Here is a 14,849-nt window from a genome sequence, read left to right as displayed (position 1 = left end):
AAGTTACCAGTAAACTAGTAGTGTTCTCCCCAGAATTTATTTTGAGCTGGTTGGGAGGAGGCTGTAGGCGAGCTCTCATACTGTGACCCAACTTTTCAATAACCACTGGTGGCAGGTGTGAGCCCAGCTAAAGATAATGGGGAGAACATTGTTCTTTTGGCTTCCTCCTACTACAAAGTATTATTTTTTCTCTAGTTTTCTATACCCCCCTCGCAAAACGTCTGTGTGTGTGCGCAAGTTGTTAGGGCTGTAATAACAATGGAAGCACAATAAGTGGCTTGCCATCTTGAAGCCCACCAACCAGAACCACACACACCCAGCCAAGAAACCACAAATACTTGTTTAATTGAAAAACACAAAATAAAAAGAAAATAAAATCTGTAGTAAACTGCTGAGGTAAGGTCAGAAAAGGAAAACCAGATCATGGGCAAAACAGAACACATTCTCAGGCAACAACTGCACAGCCAAAAAGCAATGAAACTGCACCATGATCTTCCACAACCACAACTAGGTGCAAAAAAAAAAGTGAAAAGAATTCACAAAAAAAAAGGTTCACAAACTTTCATATTCAGTTGTGCAGAAGAACTTGGGACCATGGTTAAAGCTTGAAGCTGGAAATGGCCCATTTTGTTAAAAGCACCTAACTATTTTTACAATATTTAAAAAAAATAAGCCTTTTAAAAACATCATAATATATCAGAACACACTCATGTTCTAAGTTAACATTTTATTAGGAGTACATGTTAAAAGTAAATTCATACGGAATTTTCATTTACTAGATGAGCATTTTGAACCTGGTTTGCATAGATCATGAAAATCTCTGTTGACATGAATAAAAACCCATCAGAACAGTCACAAACATTATTTTACCAGTAACCTTTGCAAGCATATCTCTTAGGACTTGTTCACAGAGACGTTAAAAAAAGGGGTGCAGCTTTGTGCTGTATTGCAAAGTGTGGGCCATTCCTACCAATGTCTTAATTATTTCCCCTGGAGCTTTGAAATAGATAAAATTCTGCAATCAAAAATCTAGCCGTGTGCAAAGTTATGAAAAATGTGTGAGAAACCCATAGAAAGGACCTAAGAAGAAGATATATTGAATTGTGCGTGTATATGTGTCTCAGTAACATTTTGTTACAGCTATACTCTTCCCATCTTGTTTCCAAATACAAAACACTAACAATTTTTTTTTTTTTTTTTTTTAAGAATACTCCCAATTATCTAACATTTTATTAAGCATCTTCTATTTTTCTCAGTCCATGTTCTGTACATGTCTGGAATATCTGGAATATGAATGGGCCTACTGTGCTTTGTCCTACTGCTGGGAGAGAATATAAAAAATGGAGGCGCCCACTTCAGGGATCCAGCTGTTTCTGCAGTGCTCATCAGATTCATCAAGGGAGCTCTATTATGTCTTGCTACTTCAGCAGAGTATGGTGAACATAGCTGTGATGCCATTACATAACGATCAGCACAGTTCAGGCTCACCTTTTGTCAATACTACAGAAGGCAGAAGCACCAGGCTAGGGAGTTTGGAAAATACAATGGGCTTTCTTTTACAACTCCCTAGCCTCTTGTACATGCTTAAATAGGTTGGTAATAATAAAGATAGGTGTCAACAAACTTTTAATATAGAAGACTGCAATAATTTAACTTTGTAGAAATGATAAGGAGATAAACAGAATATTTGTTTCAAACAGCCAAGAACTGCATGGGTACCAACATTTACATGTGACATCTGAGCCAACATCTCAATCTAGTAAGTAGATGCTGAACCTGGAAAGTGCCCTAACCACAATGGCTCTATCCGTTTGTAGAGAGAAGCATAAAGGTAGTGTCAAAGTTAAGAATTGTGATCTCTGTGGGAGATAATAGTAGTAAATGTTAAACTTACACATTAGTTAGTATGCATGCACTTAATATGAAAAGGTAGATCTAATGCAACCTCCAGTCTACAAAAAGTAGAGGGAATGCTGGACCTGAACTCAAATTGAACTTTGAAGAGGATAAAGCACACTAGTGGCCAGAGTAAATGCTGTATTACCCTTTTTTCATTCACAACTACAAGAACGCAGTTCTAACTTGTGTCTATTCAGATATGACTTTTTTCACATAAAAGGAATTTGTAACATAAGTTACACAACTCTCTAACAGTTAATACATAAAGACACACAAAAAAACTCACATTGCAATTGGAAGACTCATCACAAGCTGGATATGATCCATCAGCCCAATCTGCTGAGTCCTGGGACCCTGGTGTCCTATTCTGTGACTCATACTCCTTCAGCTGAAAAGATGAAGACAATAACATAGTACTGCACAACAGCAATGGCACAACAGGCTAACTGCTGTTTGGAAGAGTTCATCTTCCTTTTCATAGCCAAACAAAGAAAGGTTAGGGTGTATTGTTAAGAAGGGAAAGTGGCCATGGCAGAAACATGTACAGAAAGCATTTTATTAGAAAAGTATATTGAACTGTTTTCCATGCAGTTACAAGCAACAAATCTACATCCACAGTTATTATAATAATAGGAAGATCATCTCCTTAACATAAGTCCTACAGGTTACTAAAGGACAGGTGAACCTATGCCTATGTGGTGACAGTCACCTAAACACTGGTGAGAGGATTACATGATCAACTTGATATTATGGACTCCCACAGATTTCAGCAGATACATCTTAGGTTAATCAAACAAAAAATATAATGCACATGCATGTCTGCTGTGATCATAGATATATCCTGGCAATGTGCATGTCTAGATTTTTTTGCAATCAGGAACCATTCTCTGTGTTTTCTCTATGGATAAGTCCATACTTTTGTCCTGATCAAATAATGGACAATACATGTTTGTGTATTTCAAACAAATCAGTTAAGAGCTGCAACACACACTCCCACTCACCTTTTTAGCTGCTTTCATTGTTAGGTTATCCATTCTCAAACACGCCTTCCCACTACACTGCAATCCACTACCATGCATTACTGTGCTTTTAAAAGAGTGTTTGTGGTAGACTTGCTTTTAGACTTCACTTTTTAGAAGTGATTGAATTCTTTTTTGTTTTTATCAGTACACGGAACCTGAATGAAATGGACATCTGAAAGAAATAAAAACTTAGTGTGCTTTTTCCAAAGCATTTTTCTTTTCCTTTTTAAGGGTCCACATGTGCAGAAAATTCTTCTCCATTAAAAAAAAAAACCAATAGTTTCCCACATACATTCTCATGTCTCTCATCAGAAAAGAGAGAGGAGATTGAGGGTGCAGTATACAGACCTCATTAGGCAAATAATCATTCTGTACATGCTTGATAGAAAGTTTTGTCTGCAAAGAATATCAGTGATTAATTAATATATATCAAATAGAAAAATTGGATATTTGTGGCTGCCCTATGCCTGGGGTATATTGCCCAGTTTTTGGAGCAGCTGGAACATCTAAATTTAGTCTTATTCATGTTAGTTTGTAAAACAGATTTGGTTTTTGGTCATGTATGGTTAATACTTTTGATATACTTCAGCCCAACTTGTTCCCCACCTGGAGAATGCAGAGACTTGACTGAAACAACATGACATGGCTAAAAAATAAAAAAGTTTGCAAGTAGCTACAAAGTCAAAACATGTCAAGCATTGCATGTTCTCCTAACACATAAAAGATTTACAAAATGAAATATGGATTATGGGCATAGGTAGCAACGGTTTTATAAGGTACGACATTTAGTGTTGTGGGATTTGTGACGCTTTAAATTTTGTTATTTTTTTTTGGAAAGACATGTCAACCTTTGTGTGATACTATTATGTGTCAAAGTCATGTACATGTGATAACATCAGTCTCTTACATTTAATAGGTTTTCCTATATTTGGACAGGAATGTTGACAGCTCAATACCTGGTAAAATAAATCCTACCTTACAGAATTAGAACATAAAAGCCTGCAGAAGGTATATTTCTGCCCAGTCATGTAACATTATATATTAAAAGCCAGATAACATTTTTGTAATCTTTACAGAACATGTTGCATTTTATTTACTTATTAACAAAAATTGGAATGAATGTAAAAACTTGGTTATTTTAATAGAATCCTACCCTTGCCAGTGCTTCCTCAATGGTGATCATCTTTTCTTTTACCATCATCATCAGCTGAATTCGCTCTTCATCACTCATTGTGATCTCACTGGCCACATAACCAACATCTTCTCCTGTACAAAAGACAAGAACAGAAATAAGCACATGCCATATAGGTTACATCTTGGAGAATAACAAAGGGTAACATTCTGTGTAATGTTGCAATGAGTCAGCTGTTACAAACAACCTCTAAGCCTCATTAAAAAGTATAAAAGTTTAAACTTTCAACCTAATCAGTTTCATGTGGAGCACCACACTCCTTTGGAGTAAGATTTATGACATTTTCACAGTACACTCCCAGGTTATTGACTTTACATACTATTTGGACCATCTGCAGGGTAACATGTCATTCCTGGGAGCCTACAGTCCACAGCTAGGCATCCAGGAGCAGTTTAGGCAACAAACATGCAGGCATTTTTAGACCTTATGCTGACCAGGAAAAAAACAGCATGGGATGCCCCTAATATTGAAACCAGACACTTTAAATAGATTGTGACCTTCGTGGACAGAAAATAGGGCAGCGAGCATGTGACATGTTTGTGACAGGTGGTGTCCCTTCCACAAAAAAGCACAATAAACAAACAAAACACGGAGGTGTGCCAGTCTTTTCTGCAACAGAGGACCTGCTCGGTCACATTTTTTTATTTTTGGGTTTAGTTCCGAATAAGTGTTTGCAAACAGTTCCTATTCAAGTCTGTGGAGGAGACAGATGTGGCACAACACCTCTGGAAATTGGACTTCTACAAAAAAAAAAAAAAAATTGTGATAACACTGCCACTGCAAAAGACCTAAATCGGTCTAATGTTATCTTTTTTGCAAGCAGTAATGAGCAGTTATTAATTTATATAGCGCCAACATATTACGCAGCGTTGTACATTAAATAGGGATTGCAAATGACAGACTAATACAGACAGTGATACAGGAGGAGAGAACCCTGCCCTGAAGAGCTTACAATCTAGTAGGTGGGGGAATTTCACACACAATAGGATGGGAGTTAAATCATGAAAGACTGCTCGAGAAAACCTGTAGCCTTAACCATACCTGGACAGCATGCATAGTTAACAATGTTGCCATTAGTAGATGGCATCAATATGAATATTTAGTGAATTTAGCTTATGGTCCTCTGCTAATTCCCCTCGTGGAGTGATCGTCTTTATACACAAATGGCAACATACAGCATTAATGATTGTTAAGTGAAATGCAAGACTAATACTATAAAATATGGAATACTAACAAGAGAATGAGGAAATATTGTCTGCATTAAAGAAAGTGGAAGTTTTGAAGGAACTTATCCAGCAAGTCAGTAAGATGTTATTCCATTGTGTAGATGAACAGGATTGTACTCAGAGGGCCTTCTGGGACACTGTACAGAATAAATAGCTGCATTGTTTAATTCTCCCCCATCTGTTATGTCTTTCAGAACTGCATCACCAGACTTGTCTGAATTTCAGAATAATCTCACATATCAGAACGAGAGTTTCCCTGTCATGTTTAAACTAGCCTAAAGCAAAGAATTTATTATTGGTATGCCTTTATTAGTAACCATAAAAAAAATCTCTACCTAGACATGCAATTTTGTAATCACCAGATAAGCACAGATGGTTATGTCACATTTCATGATGGCAAACAAAAGGATGCAGACTGGCAGTCTTTATGGTCTTTTTTTTTATTAATCTGAAGGGAAAAATGTAGTGAAGGAATATTGAGGTTGCCACTTCTTAATATGCTAGTTGCAAGGATGGGAATTTGATTCAAATGCTTCATTGTAAAACACAAATCAGTCCTTCTAGGTGAATAAGGCAAACAATTAATATAGCCATAAACAGCCAAGATACTAGCAATTTTTCAAATAAACCACCAAGGCAGCCCCATACTTCAAGGTAAGATACATTTGATTTTGTAAAAATATAAAAGGAATAATTATAGAATGTGTGAGCACTAAAGCCTCAGATACAATTATCAGTCCTCTAATATATTCAAAATTTAGGCTGGACCCCCCACCTCAATCTATCATACAAAAGTTGTTCTATTCTATCATGGAATGACTTAGCAGTAGTTTCATTCACATTCTATAAAACATTTGGTATGCTGTAACCATGATATTTGAGGACGTTCCCAAAAATGCTAAAAGCGAAGGCTGTCAAAAGTCTCAGCCGTCATGCTGAGAAACTGTATAAAAAGAAAGCAACAAGGGCTGCTGAAATTGCTGTTGATGTTATCCTGGATCCTGCCTAATCTAATATTTTCAAAGCAGTACAGTAAGAGAAATAACTTTACAAAAAGAGTTATCAGAATAAAACTGATTAAAGTTCTGGGCTAGCTGGGTTATTAAATTATGTCCAAAACTTTAAATATATCCCGAAGCACCATAAAAACAATATATAAAGCAAATAATATGTGACTAAATTCAAGAGGGATGTTTAACCAAGCTTAGTGACTGGGTAAGGTTAGGTCTTCATGGACTGTTTGTCCAGCATTTAAATGTCCATGTTTGACATTCCTATTCATTTCAATAGGACAGTCCACACCAGAGTATATTTCTTGAAGGGCAGTAACGGTCCGTAAAGACTTCCATGCATCAGTAGTAAGCCTTGCTGCAAGCTACATCAGGAAAGGTGTAAGGGACCTCTTAAGTGGTAAAAACTTTTATATGTCTGCCATAGGGGCCATATTGTTCAAATCCATTTTATCTGCAGAAATCAACATTGCATTTGTGTTGCCAGGACTATAAGGGTGCATAAGTTTATTTTCTGGATTTTAAATACTTTAAAAAATAAAATAACCACCACAATAAAGAAGTTCAACTTAGGAACTCAAGAGAGCAGGAGAGACAGGTTTCCAAGAAATTGAACTTTTAAAAAAATGTTTTAAAGCAGTAAACACTAATTTCCGTCAGAAAAATGACATAATGGTTTTGTTACTAGATTATGCTGATGCTCTGTGAGTAAGAAAATGTAACAACTTGCAGAATTATTAATGGCTCCTCCTTTCAGAACAGTCTTCAACAGAAAGGTCATAAATAGCAAGAATTACTTTGACTTCTATTACCTTTTGAAGTCTGACGCATTATTCCTTTTTGACTTTTTCGGAAATGTTGCCAGAAATATTTATTTTTCTTCTTCCAATCAATTTTTCCTAGTTTGAAAAAAACAGAAAAAAAGAAAAAAGCAAAATTGACAATACATTCAAACATTTTAACGTGAACCAATTAGTATAGTTCTGCAAATACAAAATTATCTGTGCTGGTGAAATGAAGAAAAACATTTTGCTGTAATTACCCAAATTTCTGCTATGTATCTGAAAACTTGCACATATAACCTCAATTTGTATTCTTGGCAAATTACTAATTTCCACACAGCTGTGCAGATATGAACTTCAGGTACCCAAATGAATGATTTACACATATGGGATTGTCCTCATATTTTGCTGATGTAATGCTGCCCCTTACCCTTTTTTTGAGACAACCACCTTAAATATTAATAATAATATTAATATATACCCTCTTTTTCCAGGTTAATGATCTTACAGGTCCCCATTGCTTTTTCATCTTCCAGATTGTAAATGTGTCCTTCTGAAGCTGTTGGGCATCATTCAACCAAGTGAAATGGTGGCCCGAAGCCAAAATGGCAAGTGTAGTGGACAGTTTCAGAGACAAGTATAGCAGCTTGAACTACTTGCTATCATATAGCAATATTGCTATATTGCTGGGGGATCTACTTTTACTAGAGAAGAATTGGTCTTTAAGCTACAGGACTTCACTGGCCCACTGGATAAAGAGGATGCCCCAAAAAACAAGTGGGGTTATCACTGTTCTCTCTCTTACAAATGGGTTCCTGATCAGCACATGAAGCTCCCAGTATGTGAACATGGCCCTTGACAATAAAATGATCACCTACCAGTAGGCCAATTTTGAAGTAAAACTTGCCTAAAACATATTTATACTAAACTGGCATATCTAACTTCAGTAAGTAAATTCAGGCAGCTAAAAAAAAAAAATAATAAAAGAATGTTTATTTACCTACAGAGCTGTCTTCTGAGCTGGACTTATGAAGAGGAAATCTGAAAGAAGAAAAAAAGATAATTATTTGTGGCATATTCCACATATATATGCATAATGTACTTATACAGAATTACTGCGGTTTTGGGCAATTCATTCAGGACTAGTACGGAAAGGCCGGCGTTATGCCTGGTTGTTTGCAGCTTCCTCCGTATAACAGCAGAGAGCACCAAAGAGCTTTATTTCTGCTCAGTAAATTTTCAATTAACCTAAATCCTGCTGTACCGATGTACATATTCAACAATTTATTTTATAAAATATTGGAACACAAAATGAATATTCTCTGTGTGGAGGGATTACGGTACTTTAGTACAGAACAGCAAATAGAAAATGATTTTATTTAAGTTATTGTAAAAATAGTTTAATGCAGCTATAGTGTCCCTATTTTTAAAGCAGTTCCATTCATCCAGATGTTTTGGCTTCTGATGCTGCAACTCATGTTGTGCTTAGTAAATCCCAGATAATGCAGAAGGCAGGAAGGTTTTGTATTGGGGTATTTAAGGAAAAAATAGTAAACTCCAAAGCAATCCTTTCCTCATATCTTAGATGGAGACTAGAAGCATGCACTGGTTAAGACACTTCAGAAAATGGGGGTCAGTGCGTTATGGGTACTGCACATGTTTACACACAACCTCCAAATACTTCTAAAGGTACACATTACAAAAGTACAAGTGACTTTTAGCATACCCATTTAAATCTTTGCTATAGAAAGTGAGTAAAGCCATGTCCAGGTGTACACGATGGAAAAGCACATGTGTGAACTTTGTAAATGAATGACCTTCTTAGCTTATCACTGTGGTACCAGATGCTTCATTCTCATACAATAAGCACTTCCTTCTCAGGAGACCCAGTCTGTAATAATTACTGGCAAGCCTGCTTTCCTCTGCACACTAAGCAGCTGACAGATAAGCAGCTTGGAGAAGGTAACTGCCCTTGTTTTTAGTTCTGAAAAGGTTAATTCCCACCTGGATGAAACAGTTTACTCACCATTTTCCTGATTTAAAAGGTTGGCTCACCCAAATGTAAATCTCCATTTTTGATAGCTGCTGGTTAATTTACTCATCCGCCACCCTCTTTTATCACAAGGGGATCTAGCTGCTATATGTCTGGTAATTAGCTCCTAGGTTGTCCTATTTGTACAGCCATTACAGGGGGAGTACAGCAAGAGAAGACTATGGTATTCAGACTGACTTGTTTCGGTAGGGAGAGCCTACAGAGGCATTACTGAGCAAAATCATTAGTAGGTAAAACAAAAACAAATTCAGTTATAGCCCTAAACAGCATTTTTTTCGACTAGTCGTTTCAGTTTTCCAGTGGAGGAGGGAACACCTAAACATATGCCAAGAATTCCTAATATCTATCACCTGAGCTATGTGAAACATACCTGTTTTAATAAAAATACCATCAAAAAACAGGGGAACAAAAAAAAAAAAAAAAAAAAAAAGTTTACAGTCTCCACATCAAGAATGAACTCAGGAGCTTGCATTGCGATAGAGGAAACTTTTTGTAATGCAAGGCATTCTGATGATGTCCAATTTTGTTGCACTGTTGATTTTTATGGGACCTTATATTTACACAGAAGTGCAGGGTGCAAATGACAAATATTTACAATTATGTCAGCTACATTCTGCACTGGCAAAATGTTATGTATTCAAGTCATGTATAGCTTAAAGCAGCCATTAACATGCGGCACCCAGAATTTGCTAAATAATACAACTGCCAAAATACAGTTTCAATTGAATGATATGGGCTGGTGTGTTTATATGAAATGCAAAGAGCCACTGATGGGCACAATAAAGAAACAAACTAAGTAAAGGAACTCAAAAAAGACATTCCTTCTGTCCTTCAAAGCTGTCAATGTGACAGGAACTAGATGTCAGTAACCTAAAAACAGATAAGTACATGTCTACCAAAATCTCAGTTCCCGTCAAAGGGAAATCCACATCAATACAAAACACATAAATTATTGTGTCACACAGCACCTACACTTTGAGCTAATACCATTTTGTATACTTGGCTTTCCTGTCCCACTGACCAGTCCTTTAACCATGTATTCATTGAACTGGAAGGCTAGTTAACATATGGCTCCAATGTAAGCCAAGAGCAAAAAGGTAAGTATCACCACTGTGATATGTATGTAACTGTCTTGGACAGTGTTTCTCAAGCAGGGTAACATAGAACCCTAGTGTTCCTCCACAAGTTGCCAGGGGTTCCTTGAGCCATGAGCAATTTGGATCACTGCGGTTCATTACCACTGATACCAATGATCTTTTTTTCTGTCGGTGGGGGGTGCTTTTTCCACCCACCATCAAGCCAATGTACTGTAAGGTGAACTTTATTTCAAGGGATTTTTTTTACCCACCTAGCCATGCCTCTACTGAATAAAATCCCCATCATACTTTTCCTTGGGCTGCAATTTAGAAAACTAACAAAAACAATGTTTTTCATGTCCAATAAACTACTTTTACACATATACATGCTTCTCCAGTGCAAACTGAGAAATGTTTTCTTACAGTGAGACATATCACAAGTTTGACGTTGGGAGCAATAACTATGATGTATAGTATGATGAAGACTTTACAACAAAACAGTACCATTAGGTCAAGAACAGCCTCCCAAGTATTATTAGAAATTGGGTGAATGCACACAAGTGGACATGGAATCTGGACACCTTGGCTATTATTACATTTGATCCAGATGCTTTCTTTCCTATCTCCCAACATAGAAAAGTACAGAGCACGTCAATGACATTACACTGAATTTCACGTTAAGTGGTAAAGTGGTGCACCAGGCAAAGCCTCATCAACACATTTTTATGAAACATTTGATAGTCACATTAGAGCATGAACAATAGTCTATGTTGACAGAAATTTAAAGGTAATGTAACCAGTGGTAGAAAGAAAAAAAAACATTTAAATGTGAAGTAATGTACAAATTGACATTACAATGTGAAACATGAACATTTTGATATAAAGGAGTATGTCTAAACTCCTTTGGCGTATTTAGTAGCCATATTACAAGATAATAGCTACATATAAACTTCAAGCTTAGTAGGCATGAGTGGGCTCAAGGCTAATAATGTCACATTTTACTATTGGTAAATGTCTATTAGTGTGCATTTTGTGCATTAGAATGCAGACATGAGCACATTAGAGGTGTGAGCGTTATATGCTAATGCCAAAAATAGCACAATATTATTACAAAGTTCACACATGTAATGCACATTTAATATTAACCAAAAGAACATTATGAAATTATGATTAATAATATTATATAATTTAAATATGAGATGTTATAAGTGCAGTACAATCACTACATCATACGTTTTCTTCTTCTGTATACAATAAAAGGCAACATATATAAAGAGGCTGGAAGTTTTCAAATTGCACACTGAAAGTAAAATGAGATATCACATGTCTGGGAGTCTATTTTGTTTAAAACAAATAATCATACATTACATTTTTCATTGTGACCCTCAGGAGCAGTTCCAGGGCAGCAATTACATTAAAATGAAGGTTATTTATATGCTGATTACAATTCCCCAATAATGATGAAGTGAAGCTTGGCAAGAAATGAGGCTATGTTTTGACATGCAGCCAAATGCTGTCATTCTACTGGATGGCTTTAGGGTATGTTGTCTATTGACATACTTTATTAGCAGGTTCCCACCGACACTAAAGAAATGTCAGGTCCCTAAAATGCCAGAAGAGAAAAATACACTTGATTGGAGGTTCGCAATAACTTTGTGAAATGATCAGATAACTATAAGCAGGTATTAAGTGAGGAGGACAGGGATCGGATGCTACGTCAGGCTCATGGTTTTCCTTAGAAAGTGAGATTTTTTTATTTTATCAGATGGCTAGATGACAAGGGAGGGTGCACGTCACATAATGGAAGGGGAACTTTCATTCAGTAAGACATCATATGAGGCAATGGGGACCTGCATCTTCACATACCCACAACTGCCAGCTATTGTGGTTAATTTGATCTGAAAAGGAACCTGTCAACACTTTAATATGGTAGCTGCTTTCTACATGCTGCAAGGCTTTCATCTAAATCCTTGCTGTTCCAATTACCAAGTCAGTGACTATACCAGGGGTCCCCGCACATTATATGTAAATGCAAGCCAAAGAGCAGTAGAACACTAAACATCAAAAAGAAAAGTAAGTTAATTTATACTGTATTGTTTACCAATGGAGAAAGTAATGGGTAGGACCAGGTGTGGTGAGGTGCTGAATGACAAGTTACAGAATGATACCTATGCCCTCTACATAATTTTCTTATGCAAACAGGTACATAATGCAAACAGGTACAGCCTACATGGGAGTGACAGCTCGGAAATCAGGAGCAGGGCAGCATTGTTGACACCTATTCACAGGAAGCTGAATTAGAAGGACATCAATGGCAGGCTTAACAGGTATTCCTGGAACTTTGCAATGGAACGAAGAGCTCCATTTATAAAACAGTAAATCAGGCATTCCCTCAAACATTCCCTGGCGAAAATAAATTACTGCTTTTTAAACACATGGACCTGGAAGATTCCCGTGAGTGATTTCCTGTTTTATAAATGTAGCCCCAAGAGAAAATTGTAAATGTAAATGCACTTAAAATTAAGTGCTGCAGCACATTTTTTTTCAAAAGGGAGGGCACACTTCTATATGATAAATTTTGTGCTGACACATCCACATAAATTAATTCAAAAATCCCCCAAAGTGTACACACTGACAATTCTGTCATTCTAAAAATCAATTCCCTGATCATTTATGAGGATATTTTTGTATCTCTTTCTTATCTCATACTCTTATTATTCTCATTACTGTCTCATTAGAAGACCTGATATTTTGGGATTTTTTGGTTTTGTGACTTGGATATTTAAAATGGCAATCTATGAATCCTTATTCCGCCATGTACCCCATTGCAAAACTGACAGCAGAGCAGAAGTTGAAAAAAAATATCTTTGTTCTGGATAATAAGGGACCTGGAGGTTTATTCAGGTAGAAAAAATAAAAAAAGGATTGATAATTATATGTGTAGCAGTTGTTCTGTAAATAGGTATAACGGTAAGTACTGCAGGAAAAGAAAGTTAATAAAATACAAATGACAGATTCCAGGTCACTGTTTTATATGTACAATGTTCAGACTGGAAATAAACATGAACTTAATTAGACTGTAATCAATAGGAGGAAGAAGGGAAATTAGCATGCGGCTCGAGCAAGCAACTTGGTTAGAAGCGACCTTGTCACATAATTAGTGTGAAAGCCAAATTCTACTATAAACGCTATGAGATGAATGCACGTTCATCTATCTAAACGGGAGCCAGAGTGATGAGACAAATACTCTCTCAGTTTCTTATCACATTAGCATGAATCTGAAAGGAACTTTAAGGCAGCAAAGTGTTGACCTTGTTGGCATCCATGTGAAAAAGGGACGGATAGGAAAATAGGTTCCATTCAATTATCTACCCATTAGGTTTCCATGGAGATGGTTCTAGGGCAGGTCAAAACTTTCTCAGTAAATGCAAACACTGCAATGTTTCATTGAAGCCAACACATTTGTATGTATTTTTTTTTTTAACTTGCATAAGCAAAGCCCATTAGACGAGGCGCTGTGTGTTTAATTAGGACCGGGTTGGCATGCAAGTCACACAGAAAAAAAAAAAACTGACTGCATGTTAGTTCTAAATGTAATCATGGCATTGCATGCTTTACAAGCTGTGCTTTATATTGTCAATCCTTGTAAGCTATGTCTCCAATTCAAACATAACGCTTTCTGTTCCTTAAAAACAATAATGAGTTGGAAGCATCATTATTATTGAAAACATTTTCCAACTTGTTGTAGGAAGATTCTGATTGTTCCCAATGAACGATCTGTACATTAAGCAGCACAGGTAAGAATATAGTAACTCTCTAATACACTCAAGACTGAACAGCCTATCATTCACAATGTGACATCTGCCCATCTTCAGGGAGTCGCTCAAGTATATAAAAAAAAACAAAAAATGCCCATGCCGTGCCCATCAGTTACAAAAATTATCATAAATATCGGTTATAGACAAAATTAATGGAACCATTATTTCCATTGTCATTTGATTAGTGTTTCTTTCTGTAAATAGCAATCCCACAACAGAATATATAACAGTAATATATACAATTTTCTATCATCTTCTGTGACCAAAATACAGCTGGTGTGTGTATGATCTGGCACTACGTAATCTAGTTTGAAACAAGAAACGAGACAAATTAAAGCACATTTGTAACACCCTCGCCTTTCCACAGCTGATACAAAACCCACAAAGCACATCTCTTGAAAAATGTAAGGCATCTCCTAAAACTGTTTAACCACCATGAAATGCCAGAGAATTTGTTGTGATTGTTTTGGTAAAGGTATTTTAACTAATTTTTCCTCGCTATCTACAACAGTGTATATATAATTTTCACTGCATAAAGCTGCGGATTGGAGATAATCACTTGTTAGCGAGACCAGAACTTGTGTGCAAAACAACCAGAAACACATCACTGGCTCAGACTTTAGAGATGTCAGTAGTTCCTTCTGGTCAGGCTCCTCAGCCATGAATTCCAAGCCAGTATATTACCATGGCTGCCTCTATTGTGCACTTAACAAATATTCTAAAGCTGTACTAATTTGTTTCTAATATGGTTAACTGAAGAGTAACTAAAGT

The 14,849-nt window shown here is 36.5% G+C and overlaps 1 protein-coding gene across 1 annotated transcript in view; it reads right to left on the bottom strand.

Annotated features, from left to right (window-relative positions):
• Positions 1-14,849, bottom strand: part of SASH1 (SAM and SH3 domain containing 1) — a 79,857-nt gene that overhangs the window by 53,717 nt on the left and 11,291 nt on the right. The window contains exons 4-7 of the mRNA XM_072410231.1: positions 8,132-8,172; positions 7,162-7,248; positions 4,075-4,187; positions 2,186-2,287 (exon numbers count right to left, since the gene is read on the bottom strand). Of these exons, the coding sequence (XP_072266332.1) occupies positions 2,186-2,287; positions 4,075-4,187; positions 7,162-7,248; positions 8,132-8,172 (343 nt within the window). The remainder of the gene's footprint in view (positions 1-2,185; positions 2,288-4,074; positions 4,188-7,161; positions 7,249-8,131; positions 8,173-14,849) is intronic.

This window comes from Pyxicephalus adspersus, chromosome 4 (assembly GCF_032062135.1).
Source record: "Pyxicephalus adspersus chromosome 4, UCB_Pads_2.0, whole genome shotgun sequence".
NCBI lineage: Eukaryota > Metazoa > Chordata > Amphibia > Anura > Pyxicephalidae > Pyxicephalus > Pyxicephalus adspersus.
Note: the sequence above shows the minus strand (reverse complement) of the source record. Positions and strands in the feature narration are given on the sequence as shown.